This window comes from Monomorium pharaonis, chromosome 7, assembly GCF_013373865.1.
Source record: "Monomorium pharaonis isolate MP-MQ-018 chromosome 7, ASM1337386v2, whole genome shotgun sequence".
In the NCBI taxonomy this organism is placed as follows: Eukaryota; Metazoa; Arthropoda; class Insecta; order Hymenoptera; family Formicidae; genus Monomorium; species Monomorium pharaonis.
Window position 1 is genome coordinate 12,317,379 of NC_050473.1, and position 22,902 is coordinate 12,340,280.

The 22,902-nt window shown below is 32.7% G+C and overlaps 4 protein-coding genes across 12 annotated transcripts in view; 1 reads left to right on the plus strand and 3 right to left on the minus strand.

Moving 5' to 3' along the window:
- LOC105834875 (probable peroxisomal acyl-coenzyme A oxidase 1) lies at positions 1 to 11,682 on the minus strand. Its single transcript, XM_012677696.3, has 11 exons — positions 11,565 to 11,682; positions 6,501 to 6,660; positions 5,856 to 6,024; positions 5,591 to 5,714; positions 5,395 to 5,514; positions 5,165 to 5,280; positions 4,878 to 5,047; positions 4,092 to 4,254; positions 3,615 to 3,958; positions 2,116 to 2,371; positions 1 to 2,027 (listed from the first exon to the last, which is right to left on the minus strand). Exons 1-11 carry the CDS (start codon positions 11,680 to 11,682, stop codon positions 1,767 to 1,769), a joined length of 2,001 nt encoding a protein of 666 aa, XP_012533150.1. The 3' UTR covers positions 1 to 1,766.
- LOC105834877 (peptide chain release factor 1-like, mitochondrial) lies at positions 11,678 to 14,989 on the plus strand. Its single transcript, XM_012677700.3, has 2 exons — positions 11,678 to 12,720; positions 12,803 to 14,989. Exons 1-2 carry the CDS (start codon positions 12,342 to 12,344, stop codon positions 13,705 to 13,707), a joined length of 1,284 nt encoding a protein of 427 aa, XP_012533154.1. The 5' UTR covers positions 11,678 to 12,341; the 3' UTR covers positions 13,708 to 14,989.
- On the minus strand, positions 13,123 to 18,314 carry LOC105834876 (histone deacetylase HDAC1). Of its 4 annotated transcripts, none has more exons than XM_012677698.2 (9): positions 18,185 to 18,230; positions 16,568 to 16,680; positions 16,375 to 16,492; positions 15,908 to 16,281; positions 15,674 to 15,821; positions 15,315 to 15,600; positions 15,005 to 15,230; positions 14,825 to 14,918; positions 13,123 to 13,260 (listed from the first exon to the last, which is right to left on the minus strand). In XM_012677698.2, exons 1-9 carry the CDS (start codon positions 18,228 to 18,230, stop codon positions 13,247 to 13,249), a joined length of 1,419 nt encoding a protein of 472 aa, XP_012533152.2. In that variant the 3' UTR covers positions 13,123 to 13,246. The 4 variants fall into 4 exon arrangements, with proteins under 4 accessions (XP_012533152.2, XP_012533153.2, XP_012533151.2 ...); XM_012677697.3 differs by lacking the exon at positions 13,123 to 13,260 and adding an exon at positions 14,553 to 14,729; XM_012677699.2 differs by lacking the exon at positions 14,825 to 14,918 and having other exon boundaries at positions 13,135 to 13,260.
- Positions 18,129 to 22,902, minus strand: part of LOC105834874 (voltage-dependent calcium channel subunit alpha-2/delta-3) — a 16,801-nt gene continuing 12,027 nt past the window's right edge. For 5 of the 6 annotated variants that reach the window (XM_012677694.3, XM_028188731.2, XM_028188732.2 and 2 more), the window contains 2 exons: positions 21,699 to 21,950; positions 18,999 to 21,357 (listed from right to left, as the gene is read on the minus strand). In XM_012677694.3, the coding sequence (XP_012533148.1) occupies positions 20,977 to 21,357; positions 21,699 to 21,950 (633 nt within the window). In that variant the 3' untranslated portion in view covers positions 18,999 to 20,976. Of the gene's footprint in view, positions 21,358 to 21,698; positions 21,951 to 22,902 lie in introns of all 6 variants that reach the window. The other variant, XM_036290260.1, reaches the window with a different exon arrangement.

Below are 22,902 nucleotides of genomic sequence, written 5' to 3' on the forward strand. Positions count from 1 at the left end.
TTTAACTGTAAAAATTTTTCTTTTATTAATATTATCATTTGCAGAACAATACTTTATGTGTCCTTATTTTACATATATTTATTATTAATATTATATCTTTATATCTTATAAAATATCACTATCAAAAATATCAATCACATTTTTTAAGATTGATTTATAAACGTAGAAAATACTTTATACGTAATACATAAAACAATCAATATTAATACAGATGTCGATAAATGTATAATAGACAAATACGTTTTCATTAATTTTATAAATGTGTTTTTGTTAAACTGCGTCGTATAAAAATGTCTTTTAAGATACAAACGTTTTAACGTATACAGAATGATTATTAATTATATAATTTCGATATAATTTCATAAAGTGAACCTAAAAGTTCCAAGTAAAAGTAAGTTGTTTAAGCTTTATTTTGCAAGTTTGATGAAGCAATAAATTTTAAACAATGTTCAAAATGTGTGCGCGTGTATATAAAAACTAAAAAATTAACATAATTTAAATTTATATATTCTGCACACGTTTGATTCCGAGTTTATTTTTAAAGCATTGACGTTTACAAGAAACATCATGTATATATCACCATATAAGATCAATACGTAATATTATATTGTGCGAGAATTATTTATATTATTTATATCGTATAAAGTGAATGAAACCTTTTTTGTTATATTTAAAGCTTCCATTTTCTCACTATAGTCATACAGATTTAAATTTTTTTCTTATAATATACAAGAAAAACAATTTTTTGTATGCTAACTCGAATTCACTAATAGGGATCGCTAAAAAATATATCGAAAGTGGTCTTTTTATTATTCTACATTAGTAAATAAAGATGCAATTTAATATGAATTGATTAATTTATAATTATTTATCAGTCCACGAGCCCAGAAAAGTTTTCTGTATATTTTACTAACTCTATATTATTATTGAGCGTGTAATAGCACGCAAAAAATTAATTTATTTCGATTTATTTTATGAGAGAAAAATATTCTTAAAAATAATTTTTTTAAATATTTTAACGGGCGTTTAACTTTAAGTATAATAAATAGAGGCTCGTTATATGTCAAGCAATGGAAAAGAAGTACCATGGCCAAAAGCGAAGCAAAAAGATGTTTTATCTATAGTATATAATTTAATCTCATATGAATTGAGTGCCTAAGTAAATCAAAACATACACATGTTTCGATTTACTTAGGCCTTCTTCAGCATTGAATTTGAGACATTTAGATAACATTATGCATTTCTGAGAACGTTGAAAAACAGACTTAAAATGATCTAGTTTAATTGTTAGTAAATCGTTATGAGCATTTAACGACAGACGATCGATGTATAATTGATTTTAAAAAGTGACAAATGTTGATAAGAGGCTTCGTCAAATTTCTTCTGTTGCTCATCTGAATTAATTGTAAAATTTTTCATATCGAGTATTCATATTGAGTAAAGTACTCGATGTATATATGAGATTATATTTTGTGGGTAAAACATTTTTTTGGCTTGCTTTTGGCCGTGTGATTCTTCTCTTTAATATAACGGTTATGAAAAGAGAAAAGAGGGGCTTTAAAATTAAGATCATTCACTAGATCTATCGCATCATTTGCAATTATAATGATTACCATGTCCCGCATTAGAAAATATGCTAATTAATTTTGCGTCTGAATAATGTTGACAAATATTCTATGCAAATCTATTGAAATGAAGTTTTAAAATGGTCTTACTCATTATAATGGAACTTGTTAGCTGACTACTTTGTGATAAACATAATACGACTATAAATTACTTTTAAGGAAAGGCTTGAGATATTTATGGAAGGATTGGTTAACACTTTCCTGATTTAAAGGACTTTTCATTGCTTCATCAAAGAGACGCTGATACACATTGCCATCATATGCGCCGAGCGCGGATGCGAGGATCTCGTCACGAATATTGAAACCATCGACGATACCGACAGCATTTGGACGGATTGCAGCAAGCATCTCTTCGAAGCGTGCCTGGAGCGCCGGAACATCTTCATTACTTAGACAGGAAAACTGTAATTACAAATTGCATTGTCATGTTAATGAAGTGATTTGGTAATTATAACAATTCTGACAATTTTAATTTTTAAAGGACACTAACACGAAGAAAGTCTCCAAGCCGTTGTAGTACCCAATATATCGAATACAATTCGCAAAGTTGCGTTAAAACCTCGCGAAGCTGCTTAGATACGGATGTCAATCCTCTAACATTTTCAACAAATCTCATCACTAAGAAAGCTCGGCAATGAGATTCTGCGCAATGTGCTAATTCAATGCTAGTTTGATTCCACGCGTCTTCTGGTGATGCACCACTGCGTATTCTGCGATCCATGTTTTCTGTTGCCAAACGAATCTTGCTATAAAACAAATTATAAATTGTGATGCTCTTACAATACTGTTTTACGTTGATTAACAAGTTTTCATGTTTTCATTTTTTATGCACGTATATTTCTTTCATATATACATACACACACACACACACACACACACACACACACACACACACACACACACACATATATATATATGTATATATACATAGGGTGTCCCAAAACGTGTGGGTTAACGCTCGTAAAAAGGTAGAAGGAATCGAAATGAACATAGAAGTCTAATATTGTCTTGGGTTAGGTCCACCAATAATTGATGTATTATTTTTCAAATTATGCGAATGAGAGCGCGCCGTGGGAAGAGGCCGAACCGCTCGAACTGTAGTGCGGCCCACTGTCAAGCATTGGCTGCCAGCGCCGGCATGGTGTAAATGTACAAGGTAAACCATTGCGCATGATGCCATGATGTCAATATAAGTCACGTATAAGTGAACCAATAAAAAAAGGCCCAGAATGCAAGCGCGAAATTAAAAAGTTGAATTAATTGCATATTATTTGCATACACTTACAGGTCTTAAGTGTTTTTTTATGTGATTTGTGACTTTGCTTACAAGACTATCGTGCACAGAACACTCTGAAATATATACATAAACGTTTAATCTCTCTTGCTACATACATCTTATACAATACACAGCTATATTTTTTATAAAATCACTTACAAATCTTACAGTATGTTTTTAATGTTGCTCGTAGTTTTGGTTTTACTCAATAACGCAGGCTATTGCACAAAATTACTCAGGCTATCGCATAGGAATGCTCAGGAACACTCCGATGTACTGAATGCAGTCATATTGGATTCTTGCATTCTGGATCATTGCTGATTGGTTATTAAATTACTGCGCATCCACGGGAATGGTTTACCTGGTATTCTTACACCATAAGCGCCGGGGGGAAGGGGAGAGGGAAGAACCGCTGCCTGTGCTTCGCCGCCCTCGCATCTCGCCCCACCGCGGTGGCAGCCAATGCTTGACACAGTAGGCCACGCTACAGCTCGAGCGGCTCAGCTTTTCCTACGGTGCGCTCTCATTCGTATAATTTGAAAAATTAATATCTTGATTATTGGTGGACCTAACCTAACCCAAGACAATATTGGATTTTTATGTTCATCTCGATCTCGTCTATCTTTCTATTACGGATTGGCTGCCGGTTAGCTTTCACCCTGTGCGCGCGCGCGCGCGCGTGTGTGTGTGTGTGCGTGTGTACACATATTTACCCTGCAGCAACTGCTTGATGTGCTTGCACAATACAAGATAAAGTATTTTTCCAAGGACGTTGTTTTATTCCACGTGAAAGAACAACTAAATATTCGACAGTCGGCGGCAACGGTTCACCGCCAACAGCTTGTCTCCAAGCTTTCACCAGATATCTAGCCGTTTGCAATAGCAGAACCGTGTTTTCGCCTTCGTAAGTGCAAGTAGCAGTTACTAAACCATAAATTGCTGGCAAGTTGCTCGCATCCATATAACCATGTCCACCACATGCCAATCGTAACTGTTCAATGCCAGTAGCTCCGTCCGAAGATGCAACTGCCTTTAGACAACATGCTAGCGCATGCAACTGAAAAATAAAATGTTTTTTTCTAGTAACAGAAAATTATTTAAACTTTAAATCAATTCTTTCAATATATAAAGTCTGAGATAATAATAATTTACTATTTTCTACTTTTATAATAACATATTTTAATATATACCTCAGGTAATCTTTCCAGCTCTCCCTGATCTAATTCAGCTGTCACATTGTTATACATCTCCCAAATCCAGTCAGCGCACATTCGAAATGCGAAACACGCAGCAAGATTGGGAAATAATTTATATTGTTGTGTAACATAATTCATAATTTGCGATTCTGGCTCACTGAAATAAATTGAAAAGAAAAACATTTTTAAATTGCATTAAGATATATACCATTTTTTAATGAAAATTTTCACAAATTTGTCACGGACAATAAAATATACGGGTGCTTTCTATTTAATAATTCAAGTGATGCGAATATTCTTTTAATTTTTTTAGCATTCACTAGAACAAGGCAGAACAACGCTACGCACGCGCTACTTAGCATTTTATTGAATAACAAAGACAAAACAATGAAAACAACTTATATCGCTAAACAGAAACAGAACTCTGTATTGACTTTCAGGAAAAAGAAATAAGAAAACTTTTCAAATCACTATTAGCTTTCAAAATAAAACAGTTAAAGTGCAAATCTAAACTATTTACCTACTTTAAAATTCTTTATATTAATATTAATATTTTAGTCTATAATTTAGTCCGTAGAGTAACCGATTGCTACACTGAATGTAAAGAAAAAGATAAGCAAATCTGATTTGCAATACGATTTGTCTTAATATCTGTACATATTTAGTATCGAGAATAACAATATATTTATGTCTAGTACAGAAAATAATGATATAAACTTTTAGAATTTTCTGCTAATGATAAATGCTATCGTGTTATTAATTTTCTTTTTTATTACATACTCGACTTTTATTTGACTCTGTCGTCTCACTGCGCTGTATCTAATAGCTATTGTCACCGCTTTTGACAGGTAGTTCGAGATATCGCGTACTAATACCACTCGAACGAACATCATTGTACCATACGTGAGTTTATCACTAGGCGCCTTCACGTAAGTTCCATCCTCTAGCACCTGAAAATTCAGATAATTAGACTTTTAAACTTTTACATAAGATTTTTCATTAAGTAATCATGGATGTTTTATTTTTCTATTCTTTCATTCTCCCTCCCACCTCCTACTCATCATTACCTGAGAATTTTTCATCAGCATATGCTCACGTGGTATTCTAACGTTTTCGAAACCGAGAAAACCATTATTAGTTGCATTCATTCCTAACTTGGTACCGATTTCACCGATCTTTATACCTGAAAAAAGTAAGTTGTCTTTTAAAACGACAAATCCTTTTGTCGTTTGTAAACGCGATATTTGGTGGAAAATATAAAATGTACTTGTAAAATGGCGTTTATGACTTTACGTACCTTGTAAAGGTTCATGAGTATCCTCATCCCTGAGTTGCACGATAAAAGCATGGATACCTCTGCATTCTCCTTTCGTATATAATTGTGCAACGACAATCGCATAATTAGCCGTATGACCCACTAAAAGTATTTTATTTTTTATGAGTTTCAAGAGTGAATCAAATATGTATTAATTCTGAACGGAAAAAAAACTTACAACCACCAGGCCACCACTTGTACGATGTTAAAGTCGGACTATTTAATATAAATTCTCTAGTTTCAGGATCATAGGTCGCTGTAGTCTCTAAACCTCTAATAAACGTGCCATGACCAAGCTCTGTCTAAAAATAAGTTTTATTATTCTAAAGATTAAACGGGTTTTTAAATATTTTAATGAAAAATACATACATATTAGAAATAATAAAAAAATAATTAGAAATAGTAAATCATGATATAAATTTATGATTAATAAAAAAACATACTTGGGCATAAGTACCGATGATATTGCAGTTCCAAGCTCTGGATATCCAGTGTCCTTGCTGTTCAACGGTGCCCTGTCCCATAACAGCCGGTATAAACATCACAAAATGCAGCGTCAATGGATTGCCGTCCTTCAGTATCGCCGAGCCTAACATGCCTCCTAAAATTTGTCTACAGAGCATCATAGATGCTTGTCAAATAACGCTTTTTTAGGCTGCATTCCGAAATTTACTGCCAGTACTGAAAATGCATAGTACACGTAACATGAACTATAGACTTTTAGTACTGACAATGAATTTCGGAACGCAGCCTTAGATTTGTAAGAGTTCATATTTAGGAAATATTTTTCTTCGTGAGACATTTTAGTCTTTTCATTCAAAGTTACTATTTGTTTATCTAAAAATATTTACTGCAGAACATGATTTATAGAAAAATTGTGTTTTCACAAAGTTGTTCAAATTTTTAACAATTTTAAGTTTTATATTCAAATTCAGCAGACCCAACAATAACAATAAAGGCCGATTTCAATCGTTTCCTTTTGATCCTAAGTTGCTACCGTTCTTTCAACTTGAATATATTACATTTAATATAAAATTCTTTCAAGGTATAACATAAAACATTATTTATTGCATATCTAAATATCTTACGAAAAAACGTCCATGCCACCTTTCCCCGAGTTGTTTAATTGTTGTACTTTCTGTAACACTCGGCATCCTTTCATTATCGCATCCTCGTAAATTTCCTTGTGACTCTTGTATTTCGCAGGAATTCTGTCGTGCAGAAGCGGATCACTTAGAAAAAAGTTTTCTGAAAACAGCAAGTTTGAATTACTACTTAAAAGAGATGTAATAAATTTTCATATTAACAAATGCAAATAAATTCTGACAGCAATACAAGCTATGCAAATCCAATCGATACTTAACAGTATAATGAATGATTAAATAAATTAGATAAAATAATTGAATCAAACGATTTTACATGGTCGAACCAAATTAAATGATTAAATGAGATTTATATATAATAAGCTACTTTTTTTATATGGCTATAGAAAAAGATTCGGTTAAAAATTTTTGGATAAATTAGGATTACGTTGCTGCTTCTTATTGAAAATTGTAAAATCAATTTTCCATTCGACGAATCTAAATATTGTCGAAAAAGATTGCTTTTTGCGATTTTTAATTAGTCATTTACGTAATTGTAAAATTTAAAAACATGGCATCCCTCACTTCAGAATAGATTGAAGAATAAGATTATATTCGTCAAATTACGATTAAAAACCGTAAAAAAGTTGTTTATATGATCAAATTTTCAAAAATCTGTAGTAAAAGCGCTTAGATAAATAAAATTTGATCACACAAATAACTTTTTTTATGGCTTCTAATCGTAATTTGATGAATATAGTCTTATTCCTCAATCTATTCTGAACTGAGATATGCCATTCATTTGTACATATAAGGTACATAATTTGTATTTTAAACCAAATATTTTTATAAACAAAAATAAACGAACGACTCTACGTTATCGACCTCGATCAAGTTTCACAGGCAGTTTAGCATCCTCTTAAAGATATGGCTTATTCAATAGAACAAATGAATAATAATCCTTGGCTCAGAGAACAAAACGTAGTTGGAAATGCTAATACATGGCCAAAATTTATTAGAAAAATATTTTGGGATAAAAACTTGACGGATCACAAACGTATGATAATAGTAAATTTGGTAATTATGCTGATAGAGAGCAACCTCACCGATCACTTTGACCTTGACATGTATTGTCAAGGTCATGATTCTGAGTTACCTTTACCTTCAATCAATTGTCGGTCGCGACTCGTTAAAAAGTTATTAGCGATTAAAGTTCAAAAATTATAATACGGGTATTTGATAATAATGAGAATTTCATTTCACTTGGAAATTCACAAAGGGTTGTGCAGAGAACGCATGAGCGGGGGAGGGGCGCAGCCCCTTCTCCTGCACCCCCTTCCGTAATTTTTCTAACTCTAACCACCAATTTTATGTCGCTATTTGGTTAATGCGAAAACATTGGAAATGAACAGCGTGGAAAGTCGCAAACCTATGTGTTACTGTACAAGTGTAGATGTCGTTTACTTTACGTAAAGCACTGATATCATGTATCGTATTTATGAAACGTAAACGACGTCCTCGCTTGTACAGTATCATATAGGTTTGCGACTTTCCACGCTGTTCGTTTCCAATGTTTTCGCATTAACCAAATAGCGACATAAAATTGGTGGGTTAGAGTTAGAAAAAATTATGGGGAAGGGGTGCAAGGAAAGGGGCACCGCCCCTTCTTTGCCCACGCGTTCTCTATACCATATAACTTACGACTTTTCACAAATTTCATTCCATATTAGTGAGAAAACAACGGTACATTTTTAAATATTTTTTACCCTTTTTTACACCTTCCCCCTACTTACAGAGCAAAGCAGAGGGACGAAGCCTCTCCCCCTGCACCCTTTCCACACGTTTTCTGCACTCTACTCTCCTCTCTGTTTCAAAACTAATGAAATTAAAACAAGAAATTAAAAAAAAAAAATTTTTGTGTATAACTCGGAAACTAAGGTCGAGCGACGGTAACATGTATAGGGAAAAGTTGTTCAGAATAATGACCCTGACAACATATATGCATAATTACTGTAAATTTTGCATATTTAAATGCAATTTCAGAAGATTTTTTACATGAGATTTTAAGCTTTACTTAAAAAAATGCACACACAAATGAAAGAAGACGCAATATCAAAGATAAGTTAATTTCTTTATTTAAATCACGAGGTAAAGCTTTTATTTATTGTTCATAAGTACATTAAATAAATGTTATTAACGTTTTTCATAATTTGTAGGAATTTGGAAAAAATCGCCGTAGCCGAGTTTACAGTTACAGCGTATATTTCAAAGAAATATTAGATTTAAATTTTAATCCACGCAAAATTAATTAATAAATAAATATTTATAATAAAGAAATATTACAGTATAATGTGGTATAATTTATGTACTATTATTTGATTTCGCATAAAAACTTTTCAATATATCCATCATTCTCTGCTTTTAAAAAAGAGCATAAACTGTATTTCAATTATCTTTTTCAATCAGTTAATTCAGTATAGTATGATATATTCAGTGCAACAAAACTGCATATTAAGGAAAACAAACTATTTTCATAGTGGCGCGATAGGAATTGTTAGAAATAACAATTTAAAATGTTGATTAAATTATTTAAACAAAAATGACCTATTCAATTACACTTTAACATATTTTAAATTTCGCGCGATTACGTCACTGCGCATGGTCAGATATATGGCTACGGTCCACTTGACGCTACAAACGTTTCGAAGCATTCTTTGATTGGTCAATTCATAAGAATCTTTGTTTCGATTGGTTAATTAAACGCTTCGAAGCATTTGTAGCGTCAAGTGGACCGCAGCCTATATCATATGACAGAAATCCTAACCACGCAACTGTCAACTTTAGTGCTTAATAACTTTTTTCCTAATTGAGAGCGATGATTTTTCCTTGCAGATTCGTGTTCTACGCACCGAAATATACAAAATAGTGAAATTACAGCCAAATCGGTGAGGAAGCCCCTCTCCTCTATAATTACCTTTTTTTCAACCATAGATTAATTTTTTATACAGCTTTTTAATCGAGAATAACAAAAATACATTTTCTCAATATACCCTTACTAAAAGATGTTTTGCTTAAAATAACAATAAATGTAACGAAAAATGAATGGAAGAAATATTGCTGTTTCAATCTACATATTTCACCTAGCTGTTATTATAATGTCAAATAACAATTTTCCCGCAAGTCATTCGTGTTATATTAATAACCACGATAGATAGATAAATGTAGCGAGGTGTAAAGTCCAATGTAGAAAATGTGATGTTTGAGATATTTAATCTCGCGTTGAACATTAAACCGAATGTCTTGTGACAAATGCTGTTATGCTCTCTGCATTATGATATTTATCAAGTTCTTATCAATTCATATAAAAAAATCGCAATTCTAAAGATTTACTATATTCTAACATTAACTTTTAATTTTTGGAACGTAATCAATGATTTTAAATTCCAGTAGCAACATAGATGTTTCTCTAGTACTTTATATATGATAATATAAATATACCATAAATATATTGAAGTCAAAAAAGTTTATTTAACACTTTATTATGATAATTATTTGAATATTTATATGCTAAAACATTTATTATATAATCTTACTATATATAAAATATATCAAAACTAATCAGATAAATTCTATAATTATTATATAATAGTTGTTAGTAAAATACAAATTATTATCTACAAAACAACATTGAAGTAATTTTAACTATACAGTTTACAAATTCCAATATGTTCTCTCTCTCTCTCTCTCTCTCTCTCTCTCTCTCTCTCTCTCTCTCTCTCTCTCTCTCTCTGTGCGTGCATGCGTGCGCGCGCGTGTGTTGTGTGTGTGTAAAATATTGTGTGTGTGCGTATAAGTTAATCGTTAACACAGTTAAAAAATTAACTAATAAATAGTCTTTAATTAGAACTAAAAGTTACACAAAAAGATTTATATATTTATTTATCTCAACAGATGAAAAAAATAGATAAATATGTGCGATACCAAAATACTTCTATTGGTAGTCATTTCTGCATAATCGAAATTTCTGCAACTTATATACAAAATTAATTACTATTTCCTTACAAAATAATTACTCTATTCTCGAGCGCGCAAACTTATAAACGCGAACACAACTCATGGAGAACGAAATAAGTATGTACATGCCGGAAGAAACAGTAGTGAGAAAAAATTTTTTGCTGATAACGATACATAATCATATAAATGTTTTTTTTTACCGTCTGGATTTACTAACATTGTTTATGTAATTATTACAAACGTGAAATTATACATGGAGATTTGGAGAATGATGTCAGAAAAAGTAAGGATAGGAATTAAAAAGATTACATCTATACAGAGATGATACACGCACAAGCACGCAGAGAGAGAGAGAGAGAGAGAGAGAGAGAGAAACAATTTAAAAAAAATTGGCATGTTATAAAAATTATTAATATTAATTATTAAGGACAATATTATTACGAATAAAGAAATAGACATATTGAAAAAAATCACTTATTCGTGTGATTGGTTGCAAAAAACCGAAAAAATGCTCAGTCATAAGTATATAACTTTCGTGCCTTTCACACTTTCTACTAATTCAATACATATCCTCAGGAATACTAAAGAAAATTACAAGCCTTTCTATTCATAATAAGCTTCACGCGGTCATTCGTGTTTAAAGAATCTCATTATATAACTTACGATGATTCTTTTTCTATTTTTTTCAAAATAAATGAATTACTATTACTATATATTACTATATTAAATTAAATTAGTGTTATCTGTTTATCTATCTTATTTTGTCGACCAAGATATTAAAAGTTAAAGGAAAATCACAAGTCAACCCAAGAATAAATATAATATAAATCTAGTTCTTGTACGATAAAGCAATTCAAGGCGAAATGTGACGTGAAAGATTCAGCGATTTATCGCCAAGGAGTGAGTAATAGCTGATAAATAGCTCTGCGATTGGGCGTTGACATTTCACGCAGCTCCTTGCAGCGAGAAAAAAATGCCAGAATGCTACGCCAGTACGCCGTACGATGTGGAGATACCGTGACTAAAATGCGCAAATTAATCAGCGAGACGACGAACCTAACTCGCGCCGAAGAGACGTTTTCTCTGTGCTGCCGTCCCAGAAAGTTGTAAGTTCCGCGGGATTGAAGCTGCATCTCTCGCGCTCGCGCTGCAGATCCGCGTTTATGGTCACCATCGTTATCAGCTGACTGTGGGAAGCACTTGTCAGTTTGTTTTAGAGCATCTGCCAATAATGACCGATTGTTCGCGCAAACTGCCGGGCGACTCTCCCACGCGATCACAACGTCGCACTCACAATTAACGAGAAATACACCACCACGCGCTACCTACCGACTACCGACTACCAACTACCACTACCACCAATGACCAATGACCACCAACTACCACTCCTTGAGAATTCAGTATACAGCGGCACGACTCTCCGCCGTGTCGGCGCTTTTGATGTCAGTGCGAACAAAACGCATGCGTCAATAAGTTGGCCAATATCGCCATCTAAATTTTTCTTCCATTTCTTTCCTTTTTTCCTCCCTCCTCCCCACCCGATCATTATTTCATTACCGGTATACCGATATTAACGACGGTCGGTCTTATAGAAGTTACGTCTCTCTGCGAAAGTTTGAGCGATTATAATAGCCCTTGGTATAATATTACGATTTTTTTTAATTATACGGATATCACATAAAACTATATAAATTTCAAAGTGTAATGTTGTTTTTTTAATTTAAACTCCAAATTTAAATAAGGGTTTTTAAATAATGAACGAAAGGGAAGAGGTGAGGAGAGAAATTTAGATGGCGTTACTAGGCGATTTGTTTATCTCCCGTATGAGATCATATGAGATTGGAGATCTCCATTCCGGCCGACAGAATTAACAGCTGTACTGTTTATATACAGACTCGCAGGATGTCTTTGCTAATTCGAAGATGCAAATTCGACAGTTATTGGCGATATTCGAAGCTTGTAAATCGAATAGAGTCTCAAGAACATACATTAACTAACCAAATTTGGATTTCAAGAAATTTTTGCAATATCCATGCAAAACCAAATGTTCTGGATAAAACTAAAAGATTTTTAGATTATCTCGCGAATGAGTACAAAAATAAGTCTTGGAAAAATAATAACTTTTTCGATTTTATCGATTTTAATGCTTCCGACAGTTTATTGAGCAAAAGAGTGCAGCTCATGGAAAATATTCAGAACTTGCATGATCTAGGTATTCTTGTTACAATTTATGTCATTTATAATATTTTACAAAAAATGTTTTGGTAAATTTTTTGATAAATTTTTTTTTGCAGGACAACAAGACATAGAGTTGAAAAAATTAGCAGAGGAGGAAAAAGCATTATATAAAGAGCAACTAAATGAATTGGACGAGAGATTATTGAACGTAGTACTGACAAACATGTATAAAGACTTTTATAATAGCATCATTGTCGAAATAACAGCAGGTGTCGGTGGTCAGGAAGCAATGCTGTTTGTTAAGGATTTGTATGATATGTACATGGGTTATGCCAAATACTTGGGTTTAGATCATGAAGTAATTGACATAGACATAAATGACAACAAGGGCATTAGACATGTCAGTATTATGATATCTGGTGATCAAGTTGATAAGTTCCAGTACGAGGGTGGTGTACACCGAGTACAGCGAGTACCAGCCACAGAAAGATTAGGTCGGATACACACTAGTACTGCCTCAGTAGCAATTTTGCCAGTGCCATCAGAAATACAAATTGCAATCAATGAGAAGGATCTGAAAATAGAAACAAAAAGATCATCTGGGGCAGGTGGTCAACATGTGAATACCACTGATTCGGCAGTGAGAATAACACATCTGCCGAGTGGAACAAGCATTACCTGTCAAGTACATAGATCACAAGATAAGAATAAAAAGATGGCAATGGAGAAATTAAGGAGCATTTTGTATGAGCAGCAATTGAACAAGCAAACGTCATTTACAAGTGAGTTACGACAAAAGCAAATGGGAATGAAGTTCAGAAACGAAAAGATCAGAACATACAATTACAATCAGGATCGCGTGACCGATCATAGACTGGGTCAGAATGGGACACTTTATAATTTGACAGAATTTATGCAGGGTGGAGTGGCTTTAGAGAAATTGGAAGACAGATTGTGTAATCACGTACAGATGAAAACTCTGTTGGAAATAATCAAAAACCTTGAGATGCAATTAAAGTAATGTCTAATCTAAAATTCTAAAATTATCATTCTGATATAAAAAGTTGTATATAGGATTCATTTCATTTAGGTAAGCTATTGTGCAGAACATATTATAATCAAATATATGTATAATATTAACATATTCTCTCTTTGGCGGAAATATTATCTTCTTCCACTTTAATAGCAATTTAATTAATTTAATAACACACATAGACGTCACACCATGTTGCTAATAAAACATATGAGATTTTTTATTTGCTTTTATCTTAATATAAGAATAATTTACCTTAGTTGCGTATTTTGAAACAACTTTATCTCATTAAATACAAAAATACAAATATATAATAATATACAAAATCTATACGTTTATAATTTCGTTTGTAGATCAATGCTTTCACTTCATTCATAAAAATGGAAAAATTCTTGTCATTGTTATATGAATACTTCTTTTTACATTTGAATTCCATACAGGTCGATTTTATCTGTAGTGCAATTCTAACTCGTCAAGAGGTGTCGGTATCGTTATACTGTCGTTGCGCAGCTTTTTTATAACTATATAATTTATATAACTATATAAAATATCTACGCAAAAACTGTATAACGATACCGATCTCTTAACGAGTTACAGAATAGCACTACTGTAGGCCTATTCCGTAACTTTTAACGACAGTGTCGATATCGTTATAATGTCGTTGCGCACATATTATATATGACAAAAAAGCTACGCAACGACAATTATAACGATACTAAACTGTCGTTAAGAGTTACAGAATAGGCCTACTATAAAGCAAATTACACACGATACATTACTGGTATCTAAAGAGACTTTTACGTGCCGCATGATAGCATTCATTAAAAAGTCGATTTTTTTTTTTTTTTTCCATTTAAATAATCTAAACTTATCTATACTTAATTTTTAGACTTTTATTTTCGAATTTTGGTAACTGTGCAGATATGAAAATTCTGAAGTTGCTGTTCATCAGAGATTAACTTCGTTTTCTTTTTTATTTCTTTATTCAACTTTTTCATCCTTCACATTTTCTAGTTAAATAGAAAGTGTTATATAATTATTATATAATATCTATAAATAAATTAACTATAATTTATAAAAATAAAATAAAAAATTAGTTTAATACCTTTCATCTCTGATCTTATATTCTCTTTCTTTACATCCATAATATCCATATCCATTTTTGAATTTTTTTCCAAACACAGCCTCTTCGTAAACCCCTTTAATATGAAATAATGTCACAATATCTACACATTCTACATTATGCCTTCTGTGATGCCTTAAAAAAAAATATAAAAATCATTACCTCAAACGATCTGTTATCTCTTCGCCCTCCTTCACCCTCATCTTCACTATCGCTATACTCATTTTCACGTTGTATCCTTTTATCTAAATCACGTTGAGGCAATCTTTCATCAAAAATCATCTTTTCTTCAGTTTCTAAATCTTCAATAATGATATCCTCTGGTATTACCTGAACTTGTATGCCAGGTGCATGAGGTAACATTCTCAAATTTTCAAACACCTTTGTTCTATGATTAAAAGCATTACAAATTAGTTTATTCATAATATATACCAAAGTAATAAAAACATAAGAATTGAAAATTCGAGCTTACTTAATTTTGTCAAGGTATTCGGCAGTGTTTTGATTCAATATATTTGAAGGACTAATGTGCAATTTAAAGTCAGGACAGAAATATTCAAAGTAATCATTATATGGAAGCTCATTAGCAATTTCACATCCAACAGCCACTGATGTCTCATATGTCCAACATCTGGACACATTTCTTATAGTGTAACCACCACCTCCCAGCATCAAAAAAGGTAAATTATATTTTTTTATAAACTCTACACATTTGCCGTGGCCTCTCACAGTTAAATTGAAACATCCCAATCGATCGCCTACATTGATTAATATTTGCATTAAAAGTTTTGCAATTTTATTGTAATAGTAGCTTCTTAAAAAAAATCTTACCTGTCAATGAATCTGCTCCACACTGTAAAACAATAACAGAAGGTTGAAATGTCTCCATCACTTTAGAGATGACAGGAATGAAAATTGATTCGTAGCTTTCATCATTCATACCATCCCTTAAAGGTATATTAACTGCATAGTACTTTCCCTATTAGTAATAATAATAAAATGTATTTACAGTGATACTTTCAGATAAATGGTAACATTACTAATACTACAGTTTAATTCTTTTACTTTTCCTGTTCCTATATCATCAAGGTCTCCTGTACCAGGGAAGTATTCACCATACTTGTGAAATGAGACAGTCATCACTCTATCCGTTGTATAAAAAGCTTCTTCTATACCATCACCATGATGAACATCAATGTCAATGTACAAAACTCTTTGATGATATTTTAGCAATTCCAAGATTCCAAGTACAATATCATTTACATAGCAAAAACCAGAAGCTTCGCTCTTTTTTGCATGATGTAAGCCACCGCTCCAATTAATGCAGATATCTGAGGCTTTCTTGTTGAGTTTTATAGCAGCAGCTACAGTTCCACCAGCTGATAATTGACAAAATTCGTACAAGCCTTCAAAGACAGGACAATCTTCTCCTACGTTAACTGTTCCGTAAAAATAGTAATATTAAAATATTTCAAAATATAATATTAGTCAAATGTAACTGTTATTACTCAAAAACATTTTATTTATCTCACATTGTTGCATTTGTTTGCTATACTCTGTCACGTTGTCTAGCCGTATAGATCTTAAAAATCTGATATAGTCATCACAATGAAATTTTGTCATTTCTTCGGCTGCAACTTTATGAGGTCGCTAAACAATATAAAATATAAATTATAATAATCATATTTTTGAAACATATTTTCCAATAATCATATCTTCTCTCACATATATCTCCATCTTCTTATAAATTCCATAGTTCAAGAGTAGATTATGTGTCATCCTTATACGATGTGGCTTCATAGGATGCCCTTTGCCATAATAATAATTTCCGATATCATCTAGAAAAAAAAAACATGTAAATAAATCATCAATCACATATTAAAAAGCCTTATACCAAATATGCTATTCATTATTAATTGTTTCATTGAAAACTACAGTATACCGAAATACACTTGAGAATCTCTCATGATAAACTGTATACAAACCATACTAATTTTCTCTGAATTAGCCGAATTATCAAATTGTATAGAAAATATTTTATTCTTGCAAAATGTAAGATATATTTAAAATAACTGCTTTGAAATTGATTGCACTGACACAATAACAATATTGTTTCACTTTCTGCGTAATGAACCTTAGAGTAAATTCTCATGTAGTGGAATAATATAACGAGAACGGAACTAATCACGAATTATTTCAGTTTTCGTTACATGAACTTGAACATTTCGCATTAGCCTGAATTTCCACAAGCGCGCCATGCGTCATCTGTTCTACTTGGTTCTATTGGCTTATTCCATTGCATCATCAAATATTGGAATGTTTTGATTGGTTTTAATTGGACGCGCGGTAAAGTTGATGCAACAACCAATCAAATTTTTCACTGCGCGGAAAAAATTGAACTCTATTCAACGGGTTATCGCGTAATTATCTTGCTCCGCGGAAAGTGTTTCCGTATTCAGTATCCAGTAGCAAAAAGTCGGTTCTCCATAAAAAAAACCGTATGAAAAATTTGTATTAAAAATTTTTCGTATAGAAAAATGATGCTGCGCGTTTACTGATCTAATAAGGGCTGGTTGTTCCAACTTCTTGGTAAACTTACCTACTAGATAAGCATGTGTCTATCTTCATTTCTTTTCTTAAATAAATAAAGACAAACATATATTTATCTGATAGGTAAGTTTACTAAGTTGGAACAACCGACCCTTATTAGATCAGTAAACGCGCAGCATCATTTTTCTATACGAAAAATTTTTCATACGGTAAGAGATATATATCAATAAACAAACGCGTCACTTTTATATGCAAACATTTTTCATACATATTCGAGAATCAGGATTTCATTCTTGAAGTCGTACGAAAAAATTTCGCATACGAAAGTAAAACATCCACCGATTAGTGTATTATAATTTGAGATCTAAAAGATATATACCAGTTGAATGCACAGCATTATTTTCGTATACGTAATTTTTTCGTACAATTTTTTAAGAATAGGATCCCTGAACCCATTACTTTATTTCGATCGCTGCATGGGAATTCATCTTTACTCCTACCGATCTAAAAAACAGCTGACGCTACGATCACGCGATAATACGACTGAGAGACTCTCGACTTGTTGATATAGAAATCGTATTATCGGATGTAACGAGCATTCAAATCTTAGTTTATTGAACCAAAACAATCGTGCTTCGTACTATTTATTATCAATCACGTGGGAAATAAACTGAACGGCCGAATATAAAGACATATCAAATAGAGATAATGCACAAGCGTAAGCGATACAAATACATTTCGATACTTTCAAAATATATTTCTCCAGTTTTACAATTTTCTTGCTATACTTACTATCATAATAGTAGCAAACGCGGTTTTTTAAAGGCTGCATCGCCATTTCTGCGAGTTCTGCTCAGGTTAAAATTAGATAAAACACTTGGTACAAAATTAAACAAAGACTATGGATAGGCAATGGTTTACACTGTTAAATATATTGAACCGCATGTATCGTTCTAATTCGCTTGCACTCAAATGATCAACAGACCAGTCAAGACAGGCAAAATCCCCTCTTTAAAAGATACAAGTCAGTTCCAGCGACACCTGGATTAGAACTAAATCAGCTACATGCCCATGACCAACTGGTCATAGATATCTGTTCTTTTTGCCTTTTGTACTTCTTGCTCAGTTCATCTTTTCCTTTTTTCTTCTCCGGGAAAGAGAAAAGAAGAAAAGGTGAATCGTGCAAGTAGTATAGCTAAAAAGAACAAGCTTAGTAGCATATAACAAGTTCACTCTACGAAAATTTCGTAATCGCGCAGAACTTACTATATGTAGATTTGTTTCTAGACGGATCCAATAAAATACAAGTAAAGACCATTGCACGTACATTTCCGTAATCGTAACCGTAAGATTTCGACCAATTATATTGCTCAAATTAGCCGTAGAAACGACTGAATTAACCAATCGTATTGCGCAATTTCTTACGGTACAGTTACAGACATGTACATGCAATGGTTTTAACGTGACGACGTGTTAATTAAATAAACGCGGTAAATTCAAATCTTGCATTTCGTTTAATAGAGTATCGTGGAATGCCTTCCATTTTCGACCATCTAACAGTTGCATGAAAGATTAAACATAAAATTAGAAAATTATTGACACATCATTTCATATTAATATCGCTATATTAAATGTATGACTGGAGGACAGAAAGATTAGAACTGGAGACAGATTAGAACTGCGATCGAGATTGTTACAGATTGTAATACTGATTCCTTAACAATCTCCAGCAATTCATATGTAGAGCTAGGAAAGAAGCTGGAAAACAGAACAAGACACGTGTGTGCAAAGACTCCTTGGAAATAACAAGACATTGGGAAGATATAATAAGGTTTAAGTATATATAAAATCTAGTTTTCTCTCGAAAAGTTGTCATTTTGATACGAAAACGTTTTCGTTTTATATAGGCAAGCCGTTGTACATAGCAAATTGTAATAAACTCTATGTAATACAAACAACATTCCCCCGTTCCCTGAATGGAACTCGTTCCCACGACGAGGCCACCCTCCGAGAACCGGAGTTCAGCGATAATATATAGAACGTTCGGTGATTTATTCGATAAACATACAACAAGATCTCATAATCCGCTTTTTTTCTTTTTCTCTTTGTTTAACCACGTGTCCAAAGGCACCTACTTCTTTACAAACACATACTTACATCTCAGTATATAATACAATAATATACAAAATTAACGTTTCGTAATCTTCTGTAGATGTCGAGCGACGCGCATCTCCCCGCATCGCCGTCGATTTATAATGTACAAGGCGCGTATGCGAATGTATTAATTACATTTTTGTGAACGTGCACCGTGCAAGTACGCGACTCAGCTTCGACAACTAGAAAAATCTATGTCTCAACGAGTTTTGCATTTAACCTGATTAAATCGATTCTAGAATACTTGTAATTTTCTTAACCATTCAATCCCATTGAAACGCTTTGTTTTAATGATCTCTGAAATGCATCCTGATATTCAGCAAAAGAAAATTTGTTTTCTGTCATAAAAGGCAAATACTTTTAACAATATCGGATGTATTTGGAAAATCATTGGAAAAAAGAATCTCGACTATTTTAACATCATATACTTGGTGCTAGAAGTGTCTCTGGATAATTACGCATATTTCAGACATATGTTTTTATATCCTGATATTTTTATCGCATCATAATTATTGCTTAAACAATATGAAAATATGTCGCAAATGTATGTGACTTTGTGTATTGTATGAGACATTCTCATGACGCTTAGTATATGTTTTCTATTTCTTGTTTTGCCTGCTGAAGGATTCAATTGCTTGTCTTCGAGTACAAAGTATTGAAAAAAGACAGAGATTAAGAAGAATTGCCAGTAATTTATCCAATGTTATCTTTAAAGGATAAACTCTTGTCAATTTTTTAGATGGCATAACAAAACGCATCCAAAAAAATCATTTATTGAATCGTACTTGTTTCTCTATTTCGTGATCGAAAATGTGTTAACGAACGATCCTACGCTAAACGTTTTAATTCTGATCATCTAATCTGATTTGTGACGATTGATGATGATGGAGGACAATTTTATATCTTAGCATACATTTTGATATCGATTGCGTTCGCCACATTTGATTGATCGCGTAGAAACTGGATGTACCGGGCAGGATCGGATAGCATATTAAATTCGTCTAAAATAACTCGACTGTGTCCAGATTTACAATAACGAAATCGTAGTAACGAGAGGTAGAGAGTATACAGAATATTTCAGAGCACTCATGATCAGGATTGATATACAGAGAGAATTAAAAATTTCAATATAAGAATTTTTGAAAAGAATGGAAAAGTTAATTCTCTCTTTATTATTTTTTCTGTGTATTAAATTATCTATATATATTTTTTAGGTTTTTCCTAGTTTTCAAATTGGATTGAAAAAAATCAATTCATAAACAGATGGAGAATCATTCAAATACGCAGCAATCCTAATCATCGAACAAGACAACTGGATATACAAATACATACATACGCTCCATCAAGTGAAAGTCCACTCGATTCACGGCATACCGTGAACATTGTTGTATAGTTTGACACCAATTGTTGGCTACGAAATTAGCTCGATCTTAGTCGAGAAGGAAAGTATTCCTTCCAACCAGCGTGCACATTAGCAACAATATCAAGAGGAATAAATTTGATCTTGCGTTTGTTGCCAAACCGCATTGGTCCTTGATCTCACTCTCGCGAGTATGCGAACGTATACAGGATTGTGGTCGCTTCCGCTTTAAACTGAGGAGCGCTTTTTGGCAGACCAACGTGTTATTTTCATAAATCACTTCCTCGGGCTTGACGCTCAATATCGGCGACTTCGTATCACCACAGTCGGTATTTACCACCACCAGTAGCAGATTGCTGTGAGCTACCGGTTGAACCATGTATCGTCGTTCGCAATCATCTATGTCCTTATCGTATGACTCAAACGAGGCGTTTAGAAGGTACAAGTATACCTGTAGATTCAATGATTAGATATCAAAGTATGCAAAAAAAGAAATTTAGAATCAAAAGCCAAGAGAACAATATATTTTTAAATAGTTTATTATATAATACTTTAATTACTGAAAAGCTGTTTTAGATATAATAATATTGATATATTTACAATATATCTTATTACAATCTCAATTTGAAATTAATTTTTTTTTAAGTAAAATGACCAATTCAAAATTAAATTTTCTTTAGTAAACAAATTATATATAGTATAAATTAAATTATAATTATAATCTATAATATTATGAGTTAATATACAGTTATTATGAGAGATATAGTATATATTTTGAAAATTTAAGTTTACCTCTTGATCGCACACTTCTGGGTGTGTACGGTTGATTATAATATTTGAATCAAAATTTGATCTCCCGTCTTTTAGATCAATCGGTGGAAGTTTATCCTCAGTCTCGTGATAATCGTCATGAATGGCTGATTCATCATCGCTTATCATACCATATGCTTCCGTGTCATCGGACTCTATTATGCCCATTTTCGCCCAAGCCCAAGCGGCATGACCGATCATCCACATAACTGCTTTTTGAAAATGCTTCCATGGCTACAACATGACATTTTGCTAATTAATTTTGGAACAGATAAAAAAATATATATTTTATCTGTTAAATATAAAATTATATATATTACATATAAATTACATATTTCTTTATTACTATACTTGTTTTGTATATGTCTGCTGCTTATATTTCATGAAAACGTAAAAAAGAAGACATATGCATGTTCAATTAACGTCAGGCGATTAAGAGAGGAATTAAGATTCTTTTCAAATTCTTTAAATAAGACTGATTATAATTAATAAATTATAAACAATAAGTACTTTGGATTTTTTTTAACTGACATTCAGGGTAGTATTCCGTAATCACTTACCGGCAACTATTGATATCGTTAAGTGTCTTTGCGCACGTATTTTGATATATGAAAAAATATGCGCAACGACACTTAACGACATCGATAGTTGTCGGTAAGTGGTTACGGAATAGCGGTCCAGTGATGGAATTCTGTAACTCGTTATCTCGTCGTTATGTGTTATAACGACAGTTGCGCAGATATTTTATATGGTAAAAAAGCTGCGCAACTGTCGTTATAACACATAACGACGAGATAACGAGTTACGGAATTCCACCACAGACGGCCTATTCTGTAACTCGCTAAGAGGTATTGGTATTGTTATACAGTCGTTGCGCAGATATTTTATATGGTAAAAAAGCTGCGCAACGACAGTATAACGATATAGACCTACTCTAGGCCTATTCTGTAACTCGTTAAGAGGTATCGGTTTCGTTATACTGTCGTTGCGCAGCTTTTTTACCATATAAAATATCTGCGCAACAACTGTATAACGGATACCGATATTTCTTAACGAGTTACAGAATCGCACTGCTGTAGGCCTATTCTAACTCGTTAAGAGTTATCGGTATCGTTATACTGTCGTTGCGCAGCTTTTTTACCATATAAAATATGTGCGCAACGACTGTATAACGATACCGATACCT

Coding starts and splice junctions, on each gene's coding strand:
- LOC105834875 (XM_012677696.3), bottom strand. CDS start 11,682: ATGGTGACCATAAACGCGGATCTGCAGCGCGAGCGCGAGAGATGCAGC. Junction 5,715..5,855: donor TCATCGGTACTTATGCCCAA/GTATGTTTTTTT, acceptor ACTTATTTTTAG/ACAGAGCTTGGTCATGGCAC. Junction 4,255..4,877: donor CAGAGTCAAATAAAAGTCGA/GTATGTAATAAA, acceptor AATTTATTTCAG/TGAGCCAGAATCGCAAATTA.
- LOC105834876 (XM_028188734.2), bottom strand. CDS start 18,230: ATGGCGATGCAGCCTTTAAAAAACCGCGTTTGCTACTATTATGATA. Junction 16,681..18,184: donor CGTTTGCTACTATTATGATA/GTAAGTATAGCA, acceptor TTTTTTTTCTAG/ATGATATCGGAAATTATTAT. Junction 16,493..16,567: donor ATAAGAAGATGGAGATATAT/GTGAGAGAAGAT, acceptor TATATTGTTTAG/CGACCTCATAAAGTTGCAGC.
- LOC105834877 (XM_012677700.3), top strand. CDS start 12,342: ATGAGATTGGAGATCTCCATTCCGGCCGACAGAATTAACAGCTGTACT. Junction 12,721..12,802: donor TCAGAACTTGCATGATCTAG/GTATTCTTGTTA, acceptor TTTTTTTTGCAG/GACAACAAGACATAGAGTTG.